The sequence below is a fragment of the Carcharodon carcharias genome, chromosome 1, assembly GCF_017639515.1.
Source record: "Carcharodon carcharias isolate sCarCar2 chromosome 1, sCarCar2.pri, whole genome shotgun sequence".
NCBI classification, from domain to species: Eukaryota; Metazoa; Chordata; class Chondrichthyes; order Lamniformes; family Lamnidae; genus Carcharodon; species Carcharodon carcharias.
This window is the reverse complement of record NC_054467.1, coordinates 138,496,764-138,517,777: the sequence shown is the minus strand read 5'-3', so window position 1 is coordinate 138,517,777 and position 21,014 is coordinate 138,496,764. Positions and strand designations below refer to the sequence as shown.

At 40.8% G+C, this 21,014-nt stretch overlaps 1 protein-coding gene across 3 annotated transcripts in view; it reads right to left on the bottom strand.

Moving 5' to 3' along the window:
• The window catches only part of ube2kb (ubiquitin-conjugating enzyme E2Kb (UBC1 homolog, yeast)), a 100,030-nt gene that overhangs the window by 18,552 nt on the left and 60,464 nt on the right, over positions 1-21,014 (bottom strand). For 2 of the 3 annotated variants that reach the window (XM_041192219.1, XM_041192212.1), the window contains exons 3-4: positions 18,805-18,863; positions 13,331-13,413 (exon numbers count right to left, since the gene is read on the bottom strand). In XM_041192219.1, the coding sequence (XP_041048153.1) occupies positions 13,331-13,413; positions 18,805-18,863 (142 nt within the window). The remainder of the gene's footprint in view (positions 1-13,330; positions 13,414-18,804; positions 18,864-21,014) is intronic. The other variant, XM_041192227.1, reaches the window with a different exon arrangement.

Sequence of the window (21,014 nt, the reverse complement as noted above, 5' to 3'; positions counted from 1 at the left end):
CACAACGGGTTATAAAATCTCATACTAGGTATCATTCATCTTTCAGACATCTGAACTCCCGGTTTCCTTTGAACATTGGTTTCTGCACGAGGAATGGGAAACAATAGTAACTTCACATTAAACGGGGATATTCAGGTCAGAATTTTGTAAAACCACATTTTTAAAAAAAATAGGAAATTCTAGTGCGGCTAAACTATGGTAACTTCACTATATTCAATGCTGTCCACATCTGACATTTTTAATGGTGCACAACTCTCAGCTAACTATTATTTCAGCTCGTGAGTTTAAAATGAATATGGCTACTATAAAAGCTACAAATTAGTTAGCAACTTTATACAAATTTTGAATATAACTTAATAAACATTTAGTTAATAGCCACTTAGTCCAAAGCAAAATCCAAAAAGGGCCTGATGAAAACGTGAAAGATCATATTCCCTTTAGCATATTCTTAAAATTTTTCACTTGTGCACAGAGTGCTGGTCAGAAGATAATGAAAACAGAACAATAGGACAATTTTAGTTTTGATCAGCACTTATAAGAAAAAATTTGGCAGAAAAATTTTAAAAAGTGTGCTAAACTTTAGGTCGCACAACAACTAAAGGAAATGGAAGGAAAGGAATGGAATCCCCTATAATTAAATGCCAATTCAAACCATCTCCAAAATATTTCACAGGTCAAGTTTCAACACTGCTGTTGTCTGTTGCAGCATAGCCAAATAGAGCGAAATTTACTCCACACAGCCCCAATATCCTAGCTCCAATCCCATACATCAAGTGTTCCACAACATTCTTTTCTGTTCCTTCTCCACTCCATTCGCCCCCACCCCTCTCCCCATCATCACTATCGAAGTACAACTGAGCGATTCACAGCACCTACAGAAATGTGTAGTCAGCCCATTGTATATATATTCAGCACTTGCGCCAATTCTATTCAAAAAGAAAACTGAAGATAGGCATTAACAGGTGGCAAACAAGCGTAGCCCTTAAAAATTGTCCAAATTCTGAATAGCAACAGGCCTGAAAATATCTGATTAAAAAAACTTCTGTGCTTCACTTGTTTAAGATAAAAAAAATGGCCTCTCCAGTGGCTGCAGATTTTTCCAACGAATTTCTGAGCAATGCAGTTATGTATCAATGCAGTTGTTATGACCTTCCCAAGTTCAATCCTGTATCCGCTAGTTTACTGCAGAAGGCACATTTCACAAATTGAGAAAAGGGAAAATTATCCAGGGGTCCATTCCATTCTGAGGCGGGAGAAGAAAAGGGGGCTAGCAGATGCAAGAGTAATGGTAATGGGTGAAGCTTGCCAAGGAGAGAAAACAAAACATAGCAATTGAAAAGGAAATGTCGACAACCATGGGCAGATATACAGGCAAAGATTTTCTTGAGTCATAAGGGCCATGTATCTGTTTCCTCTACCTGCGAACTCAAATTCTAGCTCCTTTCTTTGGATTTTGGACAATGAATTTATTAATTAATTAGTAATCTACACAATATATGTGACTACAAATCCGCAACAAGGCTTACACTTAACTGCCCTCTGAAGTGGCCTAACAAACCACTCAATTGTATCAAAACCGCTATGAAAATTACAACAGAAATAAAACCGGAGGAACCAAACATCAACCACCTGCGGACCGGATTCCGACACATCAAAGGCACATCCAGTAGTCGACCCTGCAAGGGCCCCCTCACTAACACCTTGGAACTTGTGCCAAAATTTGGGAGAGCTAACCCAGCCTCATCAACAAACTGTCTGGAACTCTAAGTCACAGCCAACATCCTAGACTCTGCCATCACCATCCCTAGTTATGTCCTGTTCCACCATCAGCACAGACTGACCAGAGGTGGCAGCACAGTGGTATACAATTGGGACAGAGTGACCCTGGGAGTCCTCAGCAATTATTCCAAAGCCCATGAAGTCTCATGGCATTACATCAAGCATGGCCATGGAGATTTCCTTCTGATTGCACCTACAACCCTCCCATGTCAAACATCTCTTGGAAGAAGCACTGATTGTAGCATGGGCACACAATGTACTCTGGATGGGGACTTCAAAGTCCACCACCAAGAGTGGCTTAGTAGCACAAGTACTAACTGAGCTGGCTGAGGCCCAAAAGACACGGTTGCCAACTAAGCCTGTGACAAATGGTGAGAGAAACAGCACAAGTGAAGGAACTTAGTTGACCACATCTTCAATCTACGTGGTGCAAATACAATTATCCATGACAGTTTTGTTAGAAGTGACCACCACACAGTCCATGATGACAAGTCCCTTCTTCACATCCTTCATCGTTTAGTGTGTTATTACCACATTGCTAAATGGAACAGATCTAGCAACTCAAAGCTGGGCATCCATGAGGGAGGCATTACAGACCATCAGCAGCAGCACAACTGTATTCCACCACAATCTGGAAATGGTTGGGTCAAGGACACAGGTCCGAGGAACTCCTGCAGCAGTGACCTATGGCTGAGATGATTGGCCTCCAAAAATAACAACCATCTTCCTGTGGGCTAGGTGTGACTCCAGCCAGTGAAGAGTTGTTCCCTGTTGACTCTCATTTACTTCAATTTTACTTGCCACACTGGGTCAAATGCTGCCTTGATGTCAAGGGCAGTCACATTCACTTCACTTCATGCAGCAGCATGTACCATCTACAAGATGCACTGCAACAATTTGCCAAGGTTCCTTTGATAGCATCTTCCAACCCCACGACCTTGAAGGTCAAGAGCATGGGAACACCACTACTTGCAAGCTCCCCTCGAAGCCACACACAGACTTGGAAATGCAATCACCACTTCTTCACTGTTGGGTCAAAATCCTGGAAATCCCTCTCCAATAGCACTGTGAGATTACCTTCACCACAAAGACTGCAACAATTCAGGAAGGTAGCTCATTATCACCTTCTCAAGTGCAATTAGGGATGGATAATAAATGCTAGTCTTGCCAGCAGTTCCCACATTTCATAAATGAATGAAAAAAGTTGTCCTAAAAGTCTAAAAGGGAAGAATTCATATTAACTTCACAAATTAGGACACCCAGATCAAAAAGTGCATGATAATATGAAGGCTTTAAAGCATTCAATCACATCTGTGAACCAAAACTGGCACCATGTTGTACCAGCACATTATGCTCATTTCCTACATTACCTGATGTTGTGCCTGGATTATGGTTACAATCTCGAGTTGATATTTACCAAACTGTGGGCAGTTATATGCCATGGGCCCAGGCCTACTACAAGGAACAGATGTGAGAGCCCATATTGATTTCATATATCCGTACAACTGGTTGAGAGAAACTTATCCCATCAGTTTAATAACATGCTAATAGAAGATAGAATATAGTGAATAGAATGTATAATACAGCTTTAATTTCAAAACATAATCAGAAGGAATAGGTACTTACATTTTGATGTGTAAACTTATTTTGGATTTTTAAAAAAGCAGCAACATGCAATTGAGGGGTACAACTGTGTCCAACTGTGCCCAACAAGCAAGCTACAGAATGGACAGTGAGGAGGACTACCCACATCTGAACAAGGCAGCAAGATGCAGCAAACCAATGATATCAAATTGCGATGAGGAGGAGTTGGTGGGGGGTGGGTGGGCATGAAGTTTGGGCAGGATTGCATATGGAAAAATAATAGTGGTGGCAGAGAAAAATCTGACTACAGGGAAAAGGACCGATGGGCAGAAAACATTTCAGTTAAGAAGATGAGCTGATGAACAAAAAGAGATCAGTACCTGTAGGGAATACATCAGGTACAGGGATTGCAGACTGAATTGAAATCTAATCAACCAGACCCACTGAACTCAGGGCACCTGTATTTGGCTGGAGATTACAGTACTATAGGCTATAGTTCACCAGCTGGCTGTCAACAAGAAAACATCTAAAGGGGCAGATTTTACAAAATATGAATTTTTTTTCCCCCCGCTCTTCATTGTCCTTCCTCAGTGATGGCAGAAGGCAACAAAAAATTGAAGATAGTCAAAGAATCATAATGGTAGAGGAGGCCATTTGGTCCATCATGTCCACATTGGTTCTCTGAAAAGCCATCCAGCCAGTGCCATCTCTCTGCTCTATCCCTGTAGCCCTACAAGTTTATTTCCCTCAAGTGCCCTTATAATTTCCATTACTCATCTTCCCTCTACCACCCTCATAGTGTCAACTTTCAAGTCATTACCACTCACCACATAAAAAAATTCCTCTCGCCCCTCTGCATCTCTTGCCCAAAATCTTAAATTTGTGTCCCCTAATCCTTGAACCATCAGCTAATGGGACAGCTTTTCTTTGTCTACCTATCTAAACCTGTCATAATCTAGTACACCTCTATCAAATCTACCCTTAATCTCCTTTGTTCCAAGGGGAGCAACTCCAGCTCCTCTAACTTAACCTTGTAGCCAAAATTGCTCATCCCTGGAACCATTCTGGTTAAATCACTTCTGCATCCTCGACATCCTTTCTCAAGTGTGGTGACCAGAACCAGACACAATACCCTAGATGCGGCCTAACAAGAGCGAGCTGTATAATCGTTCAACATAACTTCCCTGCTTTTGTACTCAATATCTCTATTTATGAAGCCCAATATACCATATGCTTTGCTAACCACTCTCTCGATATATACCGCCACCTTCAAAGATCTATGCATATGAACTCCAAGGACCCACTGTGCTTATATTTGGTATGGTGCCATTTAGTCTATATTGCTTCTCCTTAATTGTTCTGTCAAAATGCATTACCTCATGCTTCTCTATTGAATTCCACCTGCCACTTGTCTGCCCATTCTGCTAGCCTACGTCAATTGGTATCATCCTCACTGTTTGCCACACCTCAAAGTTTGATACTAAGAGCAAATTATGTGCTACTCTGTCAAATGCTTTCTTAAACTCCACATGGACAACATCCCATTCCCTTCAATGACCTTCTGTTACTTCATAGCACGGTTACAGCACAGGAGGCCATTCACCCGATTGTGTCCATACCAGGGCTTTGCAAGAGCAACTCACTCAAACCCCCTTGCTCCAACTTTTCCCTATAGCCCTGCAAATTAAATTAGTCAAGCATGGCCTGCCTTTTATAAAATTGTGTTGGTTCAGCTTAATTAACTCAAACCTCTCCAACAGCCTACTTTTTATTCCCCTTGTAACGCAGGATTTAAGCACAAAAAATGCATGAAAATTCCAACACAATTCCACTGGCATCAACCCTATGAATACATTTGTGTAAAAGCACTAACTTAAAGAACTGAACATTACTTTTATACAATGAACAACCACTCAAGGCTATAAAACACAGAAAAATCACTGAGAGCTCAACTCCTTGTCTCAAATCAGCAATGTTGAGGACTTGCTTGTTAAACAAAGGGAATTGGCATGCCTTGAGTTCAGCAGGAGTGCCAGATCATGATCCCAAACCTTTTTCCTTTAATCCCTGTCCCCAATCTTGACAAACTGGGCTTGGGCTTAGAAGTGGACTCAATGTGCAATGGAAAAACAAAGTTGAGAGCTGGTGCATTGTAGTATTCCACTTGCTAGTTCCCCTTAACCATGTCAGCTAGATTACATTACCATCCAGGCCACCAATGATATCTTTAGGTTCTTGGGGCTCCTCAAATGCAGGGGGATTCAGTGCTACCCAGACTGTCCTGCTGGGCCCCTTACAACTGGTTATCCACTCCAATTCCCCTTCACCTGAGGCCCTGACATAGGCCTCAGGCTGATTGCTGCAACTCCTGCTTTAGCCCATTCCTCATGGACTCTGGTTCTGTGCCATCCAGCCTGCCAAAGGCACTGTTCCTTGTATCAGAGGGGGCCCACAGGGGCCAAACAATTCCCCTGCCCAGCACTGTCCCCTACCATTGCCACCTGTTGGCGGAGGCCCAGCCAACAGAACTTCCCAGTCGTCACAGGGAATGTCCCACAGAAAACGGAAGCCAGGGCCCAGTATAATTCCCCCACTAAACCCTGATGATTATTTCTAAAGCCTTACCCACCATTGCTAAGTAAATTGGGCCTATGTTCTCTGGAGTGTAGAAAAATGAGGGGTAATTTCATTTGAAACATACAAGATTCTGAAGGGACTTCAGAGGCTAAACACAAAGATTGTGTCCACTCTCTTGGAAATCTAAAACACGGGCACAGTCTCAGGATAACGGGTGGATCATTTAGGACTAAGATGAGGAGAAATTATTTCATCCAAAGGATTGTAAGGTTAAATACGTTCAAGGCTGAGACAGGCAGCTTTTTGGTGTCTCAGGAAATCAAGGGATATGGGGAGCTGGCAGGAAAGTGGAGTTGAAGCCTGAAATCGTACTGAATGGTGAAGCATGCTCAACGAGCCATATGGCCTACTCCAGCTCCATTTCTTGTGTCTAACTGACCAGCCTGTTGTTACTAGGAATGTCCTTACACCCTATCTTGAATAAGGGCATCACATTTGCCTCTCTCCAATCCTCTGCCTCATTTCTTGAAAAGATTCAGGTGATGATATTTTGGGTCCTTCTTATCTTAATTATAGGGCAAGGCGGTGACATTGTGGTAACGTCACCAGACTAGTAATCCAGAGGTCCAGGCTAATAGTCTGGGGACACAGATTCGAATCCAACTAGAGCAGCTGATGGAATTTATAATCAGTTAATAAATCCAGAATTAAAAAGCTAGTCTCGGTAACAGTGCCTATAAAATCATTGGCCGTTGTCGTAAAGCCCCATCTGGCTCACTAACGTACTTTAGGGAAGGAAATCTGCTGTCTGGCTGTCCTGAGAAGGTTCACTAGATTGATCCCAGGGATGGAGGGATTTTCTTATGAGGAAAGGTTAAGTCGGTTGGGCCTGTACTCATTGGAGTTTAGAAGAATGAGAGGTGGCCTTATTAAAACATATAAGATTCTTAGGGGGCTGGACAGGGTAGATGCTGAGAAGTTGTCTCTCCTTGTGGGAGAGTCTAGGACCAGAGGACATGTTCTCAAAGTAAGGGGTGACCCACTTAAAACAGAGATGAGGAGGAATTTCTTCTCTCAGAGGGTAGTAAATCTGTGGAATTCTTTACCGCAGAGGCCTGTAGAGGCTGGGTCATTAAGTACATTCAAGGCTGTGTAGACAGATTTATAATCAGTAAGGGAATCAAGGGTTATGTGGAAAAGGCAGGAAATTGGAGCTGAGGATTATCAGATCAGCCATGATCTCACTGAATGACAGAACAGACTCGATGGGCCGGATGACTTACTTCTGCTCCTACGTCTTATGGTCTTATCTGGCCTATATGCGGCTCCAGACCCACAGCAATGTGGTTGATTCTTAAATACCCTCTGAAATGGCCTAGCAAGCCACTCAATTGTATCAAACCAATACAAAGTCTACAAAAAAAAAAACAGAACTCAACAGATCACCCAGCATGACCTAGGCACCGAAAACAATAACAGCAAACCCAGCCCTGTTGACCCTGCTAAGTCCTCCTTAAGAACGTCTGGGGTCTTGTGCCAAAATTAGGACAGCTATCCCACAGACTAGTGAAGCGGCAGCGTGACAGTCATCCTCATGGAATCATACCTTACAGAAAATTCAGGGGAGGCGGTGGCAAAATGGTATTGTCACTGGACTGGTGATCCACAGACCCAGGGTAATGCTTTGAGGACCTGAGTTCAGCAAATGGTGGAATTTGAATTCAATAAAAAAAACTGAAATCAAAAGTCCAATGATGACCATGAAACCATTGCCGATTGCCATAAAAATCCATCACTAATGTCCTTTAGGGAAGGAAATCCACTGTCCTTACCTGGTCTGGCCTACATGTGACTCCAGACCCACAGCAATGTGGTTGGCTCTTAAATGCACTCTGAACGAGGGCACCTAGGGATGGGCAATAAATGCTGGCCTAGCCAACAACGCCAACATCCCATGAATGAATAAAAAAATGTCCCAAACACCCACCATCACTCAGTATGTCCTGTCTCCACAAGATAGGATAGACTCACAAGAGATGACATCACAGTGGTATTCAGTTAGGAGGGAGTTGCCCTGAGAGTTCTCAACATCAACTCTGGAAACCATGAAATCTCATGGCATCAGGTCAAACATGGGAAAGGAAACCTCCTGCTGATTATCACCTACCAACACCCCAGTCACCCCCCAACCTCTGCTGATAAATCAGTACTCCTCCATGTTAAACACCACTTGGAGGAAGCACTGAGGGTGACTAGGGCACAGAATGTACTTTGGGCAACAGACTTCAATGCCACTCACTCACTGGACTTCACTCATGAAGAGTGGCTCAGTAGCACCACCAGTGGCTAAACTGGTAGAGTCCTAAAGGACACAGCCGCTAGATTGGTTCTGTGGCAGGTGGTGAAGGAACCAACGAGAGGAAAAAAGTTACTTAACCTCGTCTTCACCAACCTACTTGTCACAGATGTGTTTGTTCATGACAGTCCTTGTGAAGACAAAGTCCCACCTTCACATTGAGGATATCCTCCAACATGTTGTGTAGCACTACCACCGTATTGGGATAAATTTCAAACAGATCTAGCAACTCAAAATTGGGCAGCCATGAGGCACATCAGCAGCAGCAGATTTGTATACAACCACAATCTATTACTTCATGGCCCAGCATATCACCCACTCTACCTTTACCATCAAGCTGGGGGATCAACCCCGGTTCAAAGACAAATGCAGGAGGACATGGCAGGAGAGGCATCAAGCATGCCTAAACATGAGGTGTAAACCTAGTGAAGCTACAACATAGGATTACTTGCAAGCCAAATAACGGAAGTAATATTCGATAGACAGAGCTAAGCAATCCCACAACCAACAGATCAGATCTAAGCTCTGCAGTCCTGCTGCATCCAGTTGTGAATGGTGGTGGAGAATTAAACAACTAACAGGAAAAGGCTCCACAAATATCCCCATCCTCAAATGATGGAGGAGCCCAGCACATCAGTGCAAAAGACAAGGCTGCCACATCTCCAACAATCTTCAGCCAGAAATGCTGACTGGATGATCCATCTCTGCCTCCTCCGGAGGTCCCCAGCACGACAGATGCCATTCTTCAGCCAATTCGATTCACTCCACATGATATCAAGAAACAGCTGAAGGCACTGGATATTGCAAAGGCTATGAGCCCTAACAACATTCCAGGCTTGCACTCGAGAACTAGCTGCGCCCTTAGCCAAACTATTCCAGTAAAGCTACAACACTGGCATCTATCCAGCAATGTGGAAAATTGCCTAGGTATACCCTGTACACAACAAGCAGGAGAAATCCAAGCTGGCAAATTACCACCCCATCAGTCTATTCTCAATCATCAGCAAAGTGAGGGAGGAGATTGTCAACAGTGCTATCAAGCGGCACTTAGCGATAACCTGCTCACTGATGCTCAGATTGTGTTCTGCCAGGGCCACTCAGCTCCTGACCTCATTACAGCCTTGGTCCAAACATGGACAAAAGAGCTGAACTCCAGAGATGAGGTGCAAGTAACTGCCCTTGACATCGAGGCAGCATTTGACCAAGTGTGGCATCAAGGAGCCCTAGCAAAACTGGAGTCAATGGGAATCAGAGGCAAAACTCTCCACTGGTTGGTGTCATACCTGGCACAAAGGAAGATGGTTGTGGTTGTTGGAGGTCAATCATCTCAGTCACAGGACATCACTGTAGGAGTTCCTCAGGACAGCGTCCTAGCCCAACCATATTCAGCTGCTTCATTAATGACCTTTCCTCCATTATACGGACAGAAGCGGGAACATTCACTGATTGCACAATGTTCAGCACCATTCGCTTCAAGTCAGACTGAAGGAGTCCATTCCCATATGCAGCAAGACCTGGGCAACATTGAGGCTAGGGTTGACAAGTGGCAAGTAAATTTCACACTGCACAAGTGCCAGGCAATGACCATCTCAAACAATAGAGAATTCAACCATCTCTTGACATTCAATGGCATTACCATTGCTGAATCCCCCACTATTAACAAACATGCAGGCTACCATTGACCTGAAACTGAACTGGACCAGCCATATAAATACTGTGACTACAAGAGCAGGTCAGAGGCTGAGAATTCTGTAGGGAGTAACTCACCTCCTGACTCCTCAAAGCCTACCCATCAACTACAAGGCACAAGTCAGGAGTGTGATGCAAAATTCTCCACTTGCCTGGATGAATGCAGCACTCACAACATTCAAGAAGCTTGACACCATCCAGGATAAAGTTATGTGCTTGACTGGCACACCATACCCTTCAACATTCACAGTGACAGCGGTGTGTACCATCTACAAAATGCACAGCAGGAACTCACCAAAGCACCTTCCAAACCTTTATGACGTGACCTTTATGACGTGAAAGGACAAGGGCAGCAGATGCAAGGGAACCTGCATGTTCTCCTCCAAGCCACACACTATCCTGCCTTGGAACTATATCACCGTTCCTTCATTGTTGCTGGGTCAAAAGCCTGGAACTCCCTCCCTGATAGCACTATGGGTATACCTGCACCACATGGACTGCAGAAGTTCAAGAAGGCAGCTCACCACCTCCTTCTCAAGGAGGATTAGGAATGGGCAACAAAAATTCTGGCCTAGCTAGCAACACTCAGTCCTGTGAAAGAAGAAAAAAAATGCCATTTATCATATTTTTTCCTTTGTCCATCTTGATTTCCTCTTTATTTCTCCTTTCAACTTAATGCATTTGGCCTGACTCTCACTTGAAGAATTCAGATAAAAATACATTTGGAAAAGAAAATAAGTGAACTTTGTACTAAAAAGGACCACAGGAGAAAGAAAAATCTTATGCTGGCTGGTTCCTTTCGGAACCATGTAGCGTTCCTTGCCATGATTTCTACACAATTGCTACTTTCACCATTTGAGGTATTCAGGTCTGCACTTCATACGCTAAACTTCTAAATGCTGAAAAATGCAAAAATGGTTAAATATTTAGGAAATTAGAAATTAGAAATTACACTATTGCTTAATATACTGTATAGCCCTAAACTTGCATGATTTCTGTGAAGTATATTTCATAATTGCTTCAATTATTTCTCAGATTTAAAACACTCAAAAAGTTTTTGTACAATATAAAAATCACAATTAGTCAATCATAAAAGCTTTCAAACTTCAGATTATACTATAACGTTAAAAGTGATCAGCATTATAAAAGAGAATGTGGAATTCAGCCAATTACAGAAGTATGCTTCATTTCGATGCAAAATGGTTCAAACCCACGTTAAGTTGTAATATAAACGTCGAGCTATAATGCAGCCCAACCTAAGCTGTGGAAAGAGGTGCTGCAAAAGGGTAGTCTCACATTGCTTCAAATTGATACTGCATGGAATGCAATTTCTGTGTTGTGACAAGCTGTTTTTAAAAAAGTACTCATGCTTTACAAACCTCTTGGACAATTTAAAAGTTTAAACAATGCAAGTGTTTCTGGAAACACTTAAAATTTGTGATTACCAGGGAAGGGTATTCCATGCATACATGCAATGGTATAGGAGCAGAGCTCTCTGCTGAGCATCAGAGTTCCGCCCAAGCTATGAGAACTACTACATACTGCACCTACTGGTTTCAGATTGGCAGCTGGAACAAATTCTAACCAGTCAGAATAGCTAATCCGTCCACTTCTAGCAGGTTATGCATCAGCACAAACATCACAATAGAACAGAAAATCCAGGGACAGCATAATTGATCTGCAGAATATTCTACACAAATATCGTGCATTTTGTTCTATGGAAGTTCAGTACAACAAGCACAATAGAAAGTTATTGCAGCAACATTACATAAAGGACTGTAGTTGATTCAGAGACATTTTTAATGCCAGAAGAGAAAGGGACAAAAATAGCAATGAAAAACCATTTGGTTGTCAAGGCCTGAAAAAGATGCAGAGGAGTTACACTAGAATAATATCAGGAATAAAGGATGATAGATTAGAGAATCTGGCATTGTTCTCCTTAGAGCAGAGAAGGTTAAAGAGAGACTTAACAGAATTGTTCAAAATTATGGAAGGTTGTGCTGAAGTAGGTAGGGAGAAAATGTTTCCACTGGTAGAAGGGTTGGGAACCAGAAAACAGATATAACATAAATAGCAAAAAAAAAAAATCCAGGGGGGCAAATAAGCAGAATTTTATCTTAATAAATGCAGCCAGTTATTATGATCTGGAATGTGCTACATGAAAAGATTATGAACAAAGATTCAATAGTAACTTTAAAAGGTTGTAGAGGAAAAAGCAGGGGGGTGGGACTAGTTAAATAAGCTTTGTCAAAGAGTTGACACAGACAAGATGAACCCGATAGCCTCCACGTTGTTGAATAATTAGCTTTTCTGTCGTTGTATAATTCTATGAAGGGAAATCCTCAAAGACTACAATGAACGTCAGAGCACTTTTTTTTTATATATATGAATGCCTTAAATGTGCAGCAGAATTTTTTTAGTGATTTAATTGCATACTGTTCATCTGTAGTCAATAATACAAAGATTCAACATAGAAAAATAATGTAACTCATTAAAGACTTAAAAACTAAAATACCACAAGCCCTTGTTTAATTTTGTAGTTGTGTTGCTGAAAAGAGCAACTTTAAATGAAATAACGCTAAACAAATCTGATTTTCCTCTTACAACCAATATAAAAGCTGAAGGGCCTCTCATCAGAAAAAAATTCATTAAAACATTATACCCTGTAAATGAAAATACTTTTATTCCTAAATTCCTACATTTGTAAATGAAATAAGATGAAAATATAAAAGAAAAAATGCTAACTTTTTCTACTTACTCCTGGCTCACTGCCTCTCCCACTCCGATCCTCCTGGCCACCGCAGCTCCCCCTTGCCACATTCTGCTCCCTGACCCTCTCTCTCACTGACCCTCCCCCCTCATCCTGGTCACTGCTGAACCCTCTCTCACTCCAACCCTCCCTCTTGCCAAACCTCCTGCTACCCCACCTCACCCACTCGTCACTTCTCTCTTCCAACCACTTGCTGGAACATGAGCAGCGAAAGGCAAGAAGAGCAGCTTCGAGTTGCATGGTTCCAGAGGTAAGCTGCAAGCTGAAGAGGTGGCGAGAGGGAGGGCCAAGAGTGGGAATGGCTGCTCCAAAATTGCACCAAATGGGTCATGTAACCCCACATCAGACCCAGGGCGAAACAACAAAATTCCTGATGCTAAACACAAATACTGGTGCCATTAATTACACAACATTGAAGTGGGTTGACTTAAAACAGAGCAACTCACAATGGGGACTAACTGTACAGTTCCATAAAATGGGGATAAAAAAAATCTCACTCTATACAGGCTACTAACTAATAATCAAAAAAATGATAAGATTGCATGCAATACAAGAACAAAGGCAGAGGAACTTACCATTGATCTTTCAGGATATCCAAACAAATGGCTCCTGTTACTGAACTAATATTTGGATGCCAGATTTTTGTAATAAACCGAACCTGAAAGATAGAATCATTTTCCATTAAGGTTTAATAGAAAATGGGGAAACAAAAGCTGATTCCCACAAGCATCACAAATAATACAAAATAATTTTCCGAACACAACAGAGCTGAACCTAGCTAGACTAGTTAATATTGTTATGACCACAGTCAATGTTAATTGCTGCACAAACCAAATTCCAGAAGGAAACTTGGCTTACAGGCCATATACTTTTTTTTCTGAAAATGAGAAGAAGGTGTACTAATCTCAGTAGTAAGTAGTCCAGTAACACTTATGGAATTTTAAAAATTAAAAGATTAAGAATAAAAGAAAACTTAAGTACACAAGATTACAGTTGCACAATTAAGGTTAATCTTACAAAACATTCCCCTAAAAAGACACTACTTGGTCAGACTCACAAGTAAACACTTTCTAGGCAACACTCCCTTACATAGAATTAACTATAAAAATCCAGTAATATTACCCAAGGCAAACTGCTGTAGCTTTAATGAAGCCATATCACATGACCCCTTTAAGTCTCTTCCACTCTACCATGGAAATCCAAGACTTTAGAACAGACTGCTTGTTGCAGCCCAAGAATTTTCTGGCTTGATTTTTTAGCTGATTCAAATTGCATCTTCTCTCAGTCCAGAGCTACAGCTCCAGCAGCTCCCACCTCAACTCCAGCTCACAGCTATAACTACCCTATGCTCTCCATAGTAATTCTATAATACCTTTTTACCCCTTTCATCTCAAGTTCCATTGTTCTCACAACTCTTTGAAACTCCTTCCAAATATATTTTGTCTTTGCTTTCAGGTCAATAAAATATAATATGTCCAATCTGTTTACCTATGGAACATCTGCAAGATACAAAGATGTTTCTTGTCACCACTCACTTCCCTTTGATCTTCAAATTCCCTTTGATATTCATCTTCAGCTACTTCATCAATGACCTTCCTTCCATCACACGGTCAGAAGTGGGGATGTTTGCTGATGATTGCGCAATGTTCAGCACCATTCACCACGACTCAGATGCTAAAGCAGTCCATGTCCAAATGCAGCAATACACGGACAATATCCAGGCGTAGGCTGACAAGTGGCAAGCAATATTCGTGCCACACAAGCGCCAGGCAATGACCATCTCCAACAAGAGAGAATCTAACCATCACCCTTTGATGTTCAATGGCATTACCATCACTGAATCCCCCACTTTCAACATCCTGGGGATTACCATTGAACAGAATTTGAACTGAACTCCAGTGGTTCAAGAAGGCAGCTCACCGCCACCTTCTCAAGGGCAACTAGGGATGGGTAATAAATGTTGGCCCAGCCAGAAAAGCCCGCATCCCATGAATGAATTAAAAAAAAGTTTAAAAAGGTTTAAAAAAGTCAACTTATATAAAAAAGCAAATGTTAAATCCAACTTATTCACTTGTGCCTCAAACCTAACACCTCTATCCTATTCATGTTTTAAACCTCCCAGACAACCTGTCTCCTACACACACGCACACACACACACACACACAGCCTTCTTTACAGAATAAAACAATGTTCTCCAAAAATATTCAAAAATAACCCCCATTTTTCACAAAATCCACTTTCTGCAAAGAAAAAGGTGCTACCTACAGTGTTTGCAATTATCAAAAATGATCCTAACAGTATGTCAAGTACAGTACAAGCTTTGTTATCCGGCATGCTCAGGGAATGGGTGGTGCTGGTTAATCAAAATGCCAGTTAATGGAGAGTCACATTACTCTGGACACAAGACAAGTTGCGGCATATCTTTGTTTAGGCACAATGGCCAAAATTGATCAATTAACTTAATTGCTTCAATTTAAAACTTAAAAACAACTTTGCAGATTTACAGTCTATTGTTATTATGTGTGTTTTTTAAAGGATGCATTAACTGAACACAAAGTGATCGGCTTTTAAAAAAATTTGAGCTGTCAGAAATTCCGGTTACTAGAGAATTCCAGTTGGTAGAATGCCAGATAATACAAAATCTATTGTAATTCTTCTCCAACAGTCTATATGCCACGCCTTTTGATTATCAAAAAGTTTATGAAGTCCACGAATAGTAATTATTTGTTCCGAGTGGGTGAAAACTCTTGTTACCCAAGGGTTATTTCACATTGTTAAATACAACAGAGTACTTGATAAAGTTCTACACTCTACACCTGGTGACTCAACTTGCCTATGATACTCAAGTTAAAATGTCAAAATTTTGCCATGTATTAACTGTTCTTTAGGCTTTCAGATCACCAAAAAAGCCTGGATTGTAATTGGCACTTTGGGGTAATGAACTCAAGACTCAAAATTCAAAGACGTTGGTCTGGACTTTCCCCACAGTCTTCAGAACCCCGATGTCAGGACCAAATGGGGGCCCTAAGCCCACACTTGGAGGCAGTGAGGAGGCAGTCAACAAATTGCCCACCTCTGCATATGCCAGCAGGCTCCCAGTGGGCAACCCCACTGGGTGAGGAGGGCACAGCTGAGGCAGGTCACAGGCTGCGAGGGGACCTAAACATGAAAACATCCTTGCTGGTTGGCACAGAATACAGAAAATGAAGATTTCTGAAGCCAGTAGAGCAATTATGATGGAGGGGGAACACACTGCAGGATTGGATGAGGCCACAATTGCAGTCCTTCATCCACACTGCACCGTCAGTGGGGCATGATGTCTTGGGCTCCAATGTCCCGGAGGCCAGCACATGGAGGCCGCCTCCAAAGAGCTGGCAGTTCCTGCATATAGTAGGCAGTAGCTCCACCAGTGGGGAAAGTTCCAGCAATGCTGCAAGTTCAAACACCCTGATTAGCTTATATAATATAAAAACAAAATACTGCTGGAAATCTGGAATAAAAACAGAAAACTTTAATTAGCTGCTTGTCTCCTTGGAGTGGGGAGCAGGCAGCCAATTCTGTTACCAGTACGATCCTCAGCTCCCCGGTGGTAGCAATACATGGGGTTGCTGTCCCTGTTTTTCAGGCCTTACAATCCCCACCATAGGCAACATTCAAACAGATATCATAGTTGTTAAATTTCACACTGGTGATAAAAGGAATAATTTTTCAAAACAAAACTTATTGTGCTTGTATAGCAAGCATATATGAAAATAAATCACAACTCAAAAACCTTACTTCACTACTGATGCAGAATTTTCTTTTGCTTGTTACAAATTAGAGCAAAAATATAAATTCTTGACTGGTCAACTCAACAGCTTATATAATCCTATTCAAATCCATTCAGCACTCAACTTTGCTTATGCCAAACTGGATATTTTAAGGCTGCTAAATCCCTTTTATTAAATGAAAAGATTTCACCAACTCAATAACATGATAGCAGCTGTCCATATCTGTATCTGGCACAACTTACAAATCTCTTAATCAGCTAGAGATATGGATTGTACACTTGCCATGTCAAAACCCTGATGTGTACTTCACAGTTGACTGTAAAGCTAATGGGAAGATGTACTGCATCTCTATTTCACAGATCCAAAAAAAACAACTGACAGGGTTGTGGGGAATCATGAATTTGCAAATGTACACCATCCTGGTTAACGTCAAAATGTGCAGCAATATTTTTTTAACCAAAAACTACTATCCTTGAGGATCACATGTTGATTTTCTATCAGAACAAAGGGCAAGGAGAAATAATCCAAAATAACAAATTAGCAAGTTAGAGAAAACAAGGAATCTTAAAAAGATATACCATTTATACCTATTTTGATATATACTCCCACAAATCAGGCACAAGGTCACTCAGTATCACTAGAAAGAAAATTACTTCTCAAATTCAAAATTTGCAGACACTACTGCACCCGCCTATCAGGAGTTATTCTGGTCACCAAATACCACACACAAGGACTTGGAAAAGAATATAGGACATACAGAATACATGGTACAATGCTTGCACAAGATATGCAATAAAAGTTCTAACTATTTTCAACATACAAATGCATCTCCCAGCAACAAAAGCAGACTGAACTTCCATCCCTAAGATCACAACTACATTTAAATGTACTTGTACAGTTTTCCATTACAAAAGCCCCGTAATTGGAATATGTCAAATTCCTCTCAATATGGTTTACATATTTTTATTGACATTGCAGCATGCCCTAAAACACCTTGCCATTGAGCTAAAGGACAATAAGAGTGAATATGGAACAAAACAGAAGCATGTTTTTAAAAAAACTTGCTGAAACAAAATTATGCAACTTCACTAACAAGAAAAGGGTGAAATGCACTCAGGAAAAAGAAAAATAGAATGACTAGCATTTATATAGTGCCTTTCCTGACCTCAAGATGTCCAAAAGCACTTTACAATTAATGAAGTACAAGTGACAATCAATTTGCGAACTGTAAGAACTCTCAAACACCAATGAAATAAATAATCAAATAATCTGTTTTCCATTATTCTTTCACAGGACATGGGCATTGCTAGTAAGGCCAGCATATGTTGCCCATCCCTAAATGCCCTTGGCTTCATAGGACATTTCAGAAGGCAGTTAAGAGTTAATCACATTGCTGTGGGTCTAGAGTCTCCTGTAGGACAGACCAGGTAAGAATGGCAGATTTTCTTTCCTAAAGTCATTTGTGAACAAGATGGGTTTTTACAACAATTGATGCTAGTTATCATGGTTACCATTATTAATACTAGCTTGATACTCCAGGTTTATTACTGGAATTTAAATTCCACCAGCTGCCATGGTGGGATTTGAACCCACATCCCAGAGCATTAAACAGGGTCTCTGGATTATTAGTCCAGTGATATTACCACTACGTCACCATCTACCCCTTTTAGCGATGTTGGTATGTTTGAGGGTTTAATATTGGCCAAGACACTGAAAGAATGCCATAGCTCTTTGTCAAATAGTGGCACAGACCTTTTACATCTGAGGGGCCAGACAGAGTTAGTGTCTGGTGTACCATCTCATTTGAAAGCAGCACCCTCCAAAAAGAACGCAATACCTCTCAGTACTGAAATGAAGTGTCACTTTAATAAAGTATGCTCAAGTCTCAGCGTCAGACTTCAATCAATACACTGTTGACAAGAGTGCCACCACTGAGTCAAGGCTGACACCAAGGAGAAAAGAACACAACAAATGAGGCTTATAAGTTCATGAATAACTTTTTGCTAAAGAGAAAAAAAGGAAAAAAAAACTGTTTTGAAGACTTCTCTCAAAATTTAAAATAACTATGAATTCCATTTGAAAATGCAACAATAGTTCAAACATTGACAGTGTTTAACTGATAGCTACAATAGTTCAAAAGATAATATTTCGTTAAAAGTTTAACTGCCAACAAGTATCAAGCTGCGAGTCACTCATTCCTAGTTCGAATACTGCTAGTAAATTTAACAGTCATTGCCTGCTATTTTATCCAGAAACACATGTATACAGACATGTCTCACCTTTGGAGGATTAAATGGATATGTTTCTGGAATTTTAATTTCTAGTTGATACCGCCCTCCTGCATAAATACAAAGCAGATACATTAGAAAGTCATTTAACAGAGTACCATTTTCATTGTGTTTGAAACATACACTAAAATTAAAATACTGGAAATTATACAAGTTCTTACACTGCAATGTCAAATTTAATCTTCAGTTTTTCCAAATTTGAAATACTACTGGCCTGTGACCATAGAATCCTATGAGCTTTATACAATGCAATTTCCTTAAAGCAGTAAGTTAACACAGAAATCTAAGAAAAGCAAAGAACTAAAAAATGGCTATTGAACCTGCAACATACCTTCCTCCAAATAATCAATTAGCATCTTTGGGAAATATGGGGTGACCTAGCTATTAAGTTCAAAGTTGAATCTGCTGTTAAGATAATTTTGAGACTGAACTTCATTCCTACGTCACAGCCCAGATGATTATGAACAATAAACATGATCTAAATTTCTTTACAATATTATTAAATTTAACATTGCAGACTTCACTCATGTGTTACCTAAGTTTGTGTATGTACATGGACAAGGGTTGAAATATTCCACCCCACCCACCACCCCCATCTTCCCCACCAAGAGCTTTTTTTGAGAGCTACTTCGAATTTTTGGGCTATATTTTGGTTTTCGGGGACTCCTTTTTTTCCCTTTTCACATGAGGTGTTCAGGATACTATTCTTCCTTAGTTCCCATGGTATTTTCCCTCAAATTTGGATTATAAATACAATTCCCAATTTACACTAATAAACTAAGATCAGATTCATCTCTAATTTCAACTATTTGATGCAATGAAAGAGAAACTGCAGGGCGAATTCAACCATCACCCTCATGTATTTTGAGCTCTGATTTGGTACAGGCAAGCATGAAATTAATATTCATGTTGCAGGACTGTAACTCATTGCAACATGGTCCCAAGGGACTAAGATGGTGATCCACACTTATCGACTACATACCCTTTATGGTGTTACCATAGACTATCATAAATTTTAAATACAGTAACTTCACCCTTGTTTTTTTAAAAATCTTTTTAATTTAACATGAAACTTATCATTTCAGCAATTATTCAACAGCAGAATCTATTTCTGTAGTTGTATTATAAATGTTAATTTAAAGATTACTTCGGCAATGCAAAAATTCATGCTGGGATAATTTGTTTTGGTCTCATTTCAAGAATTGATTTAGCTTTCAGGATGTAATTTGGTTAATAAAACAATGCGAGTTCATGTTATTGCTTTTACTTGTACACATTGCTTCTATTGCTACTAAACATGCTGATACTGGACAATTTTATGATGAGTTCTATCACTAGCTATTGTGGCAGCATGCAGATTTTTCCATACAACGTCACATCAATGTATTACAAGTCCATTAACTTATGAAATCAGGCAATACCACTACTGTCACCAAACAACTTTGATCTTATTTCTATTTAGTCTTGCGGAACAGTAGTCACCTTTATTTATTTATTCCCTATAGCACAGCTTATAAATCAGAGTACAACAATAACTTGCATTAAGTAACAGTTTTAACATGGCAAAGTACTCCAAGGTGCATCACAAAACATTAACAAAATTTGACAAGTCACATAAGGATACATTCAAGGAATATATTCGTTCAAGCAATGTTGGTATCACTGTGTTTTTAACCCGTCCCCAATTGCCTACAAAGTGGTGGTGGTGAGTCACCTTCTTGAACACTACATCCATGAGGTGTAAGTACTCCCACAGTACTGTTCAGGAGGATGCTCCATGACTTTGATCCAATAACAATGCAAAAACAGCAATATATTTCCAAATCAGGATGGTGTATGACTCAGAGGGAAACTTGCAGGTGTTCCCATCATCCTGTTGCTCTCATCATTATAGGCAGAAGTCACGGAATTGGGAGATGCTTTTAGAAGCCTTGGCAAATCGCTGCAGTGCACCTCGTAGACTGTACACAATGCAGACATAGTTGCGAAGGGAGTGCCAATCAAGCGGGCTTTCGTCCTGCATTGCGCAGAGTTTCTTGGGTATTGTTGGAGCAGTCTTCCAGACAAGTTGTGAGCATTTCATCACACTCTTCGCATGTGCCTTGTAGATGCTGAAAGGTTTTGGAAAGTCAGAAGGTGAGTCATTCACCAGAGAATACCCAACCTCTGACCCTCCTCTTGTTGCCACAGTATTTATGCCT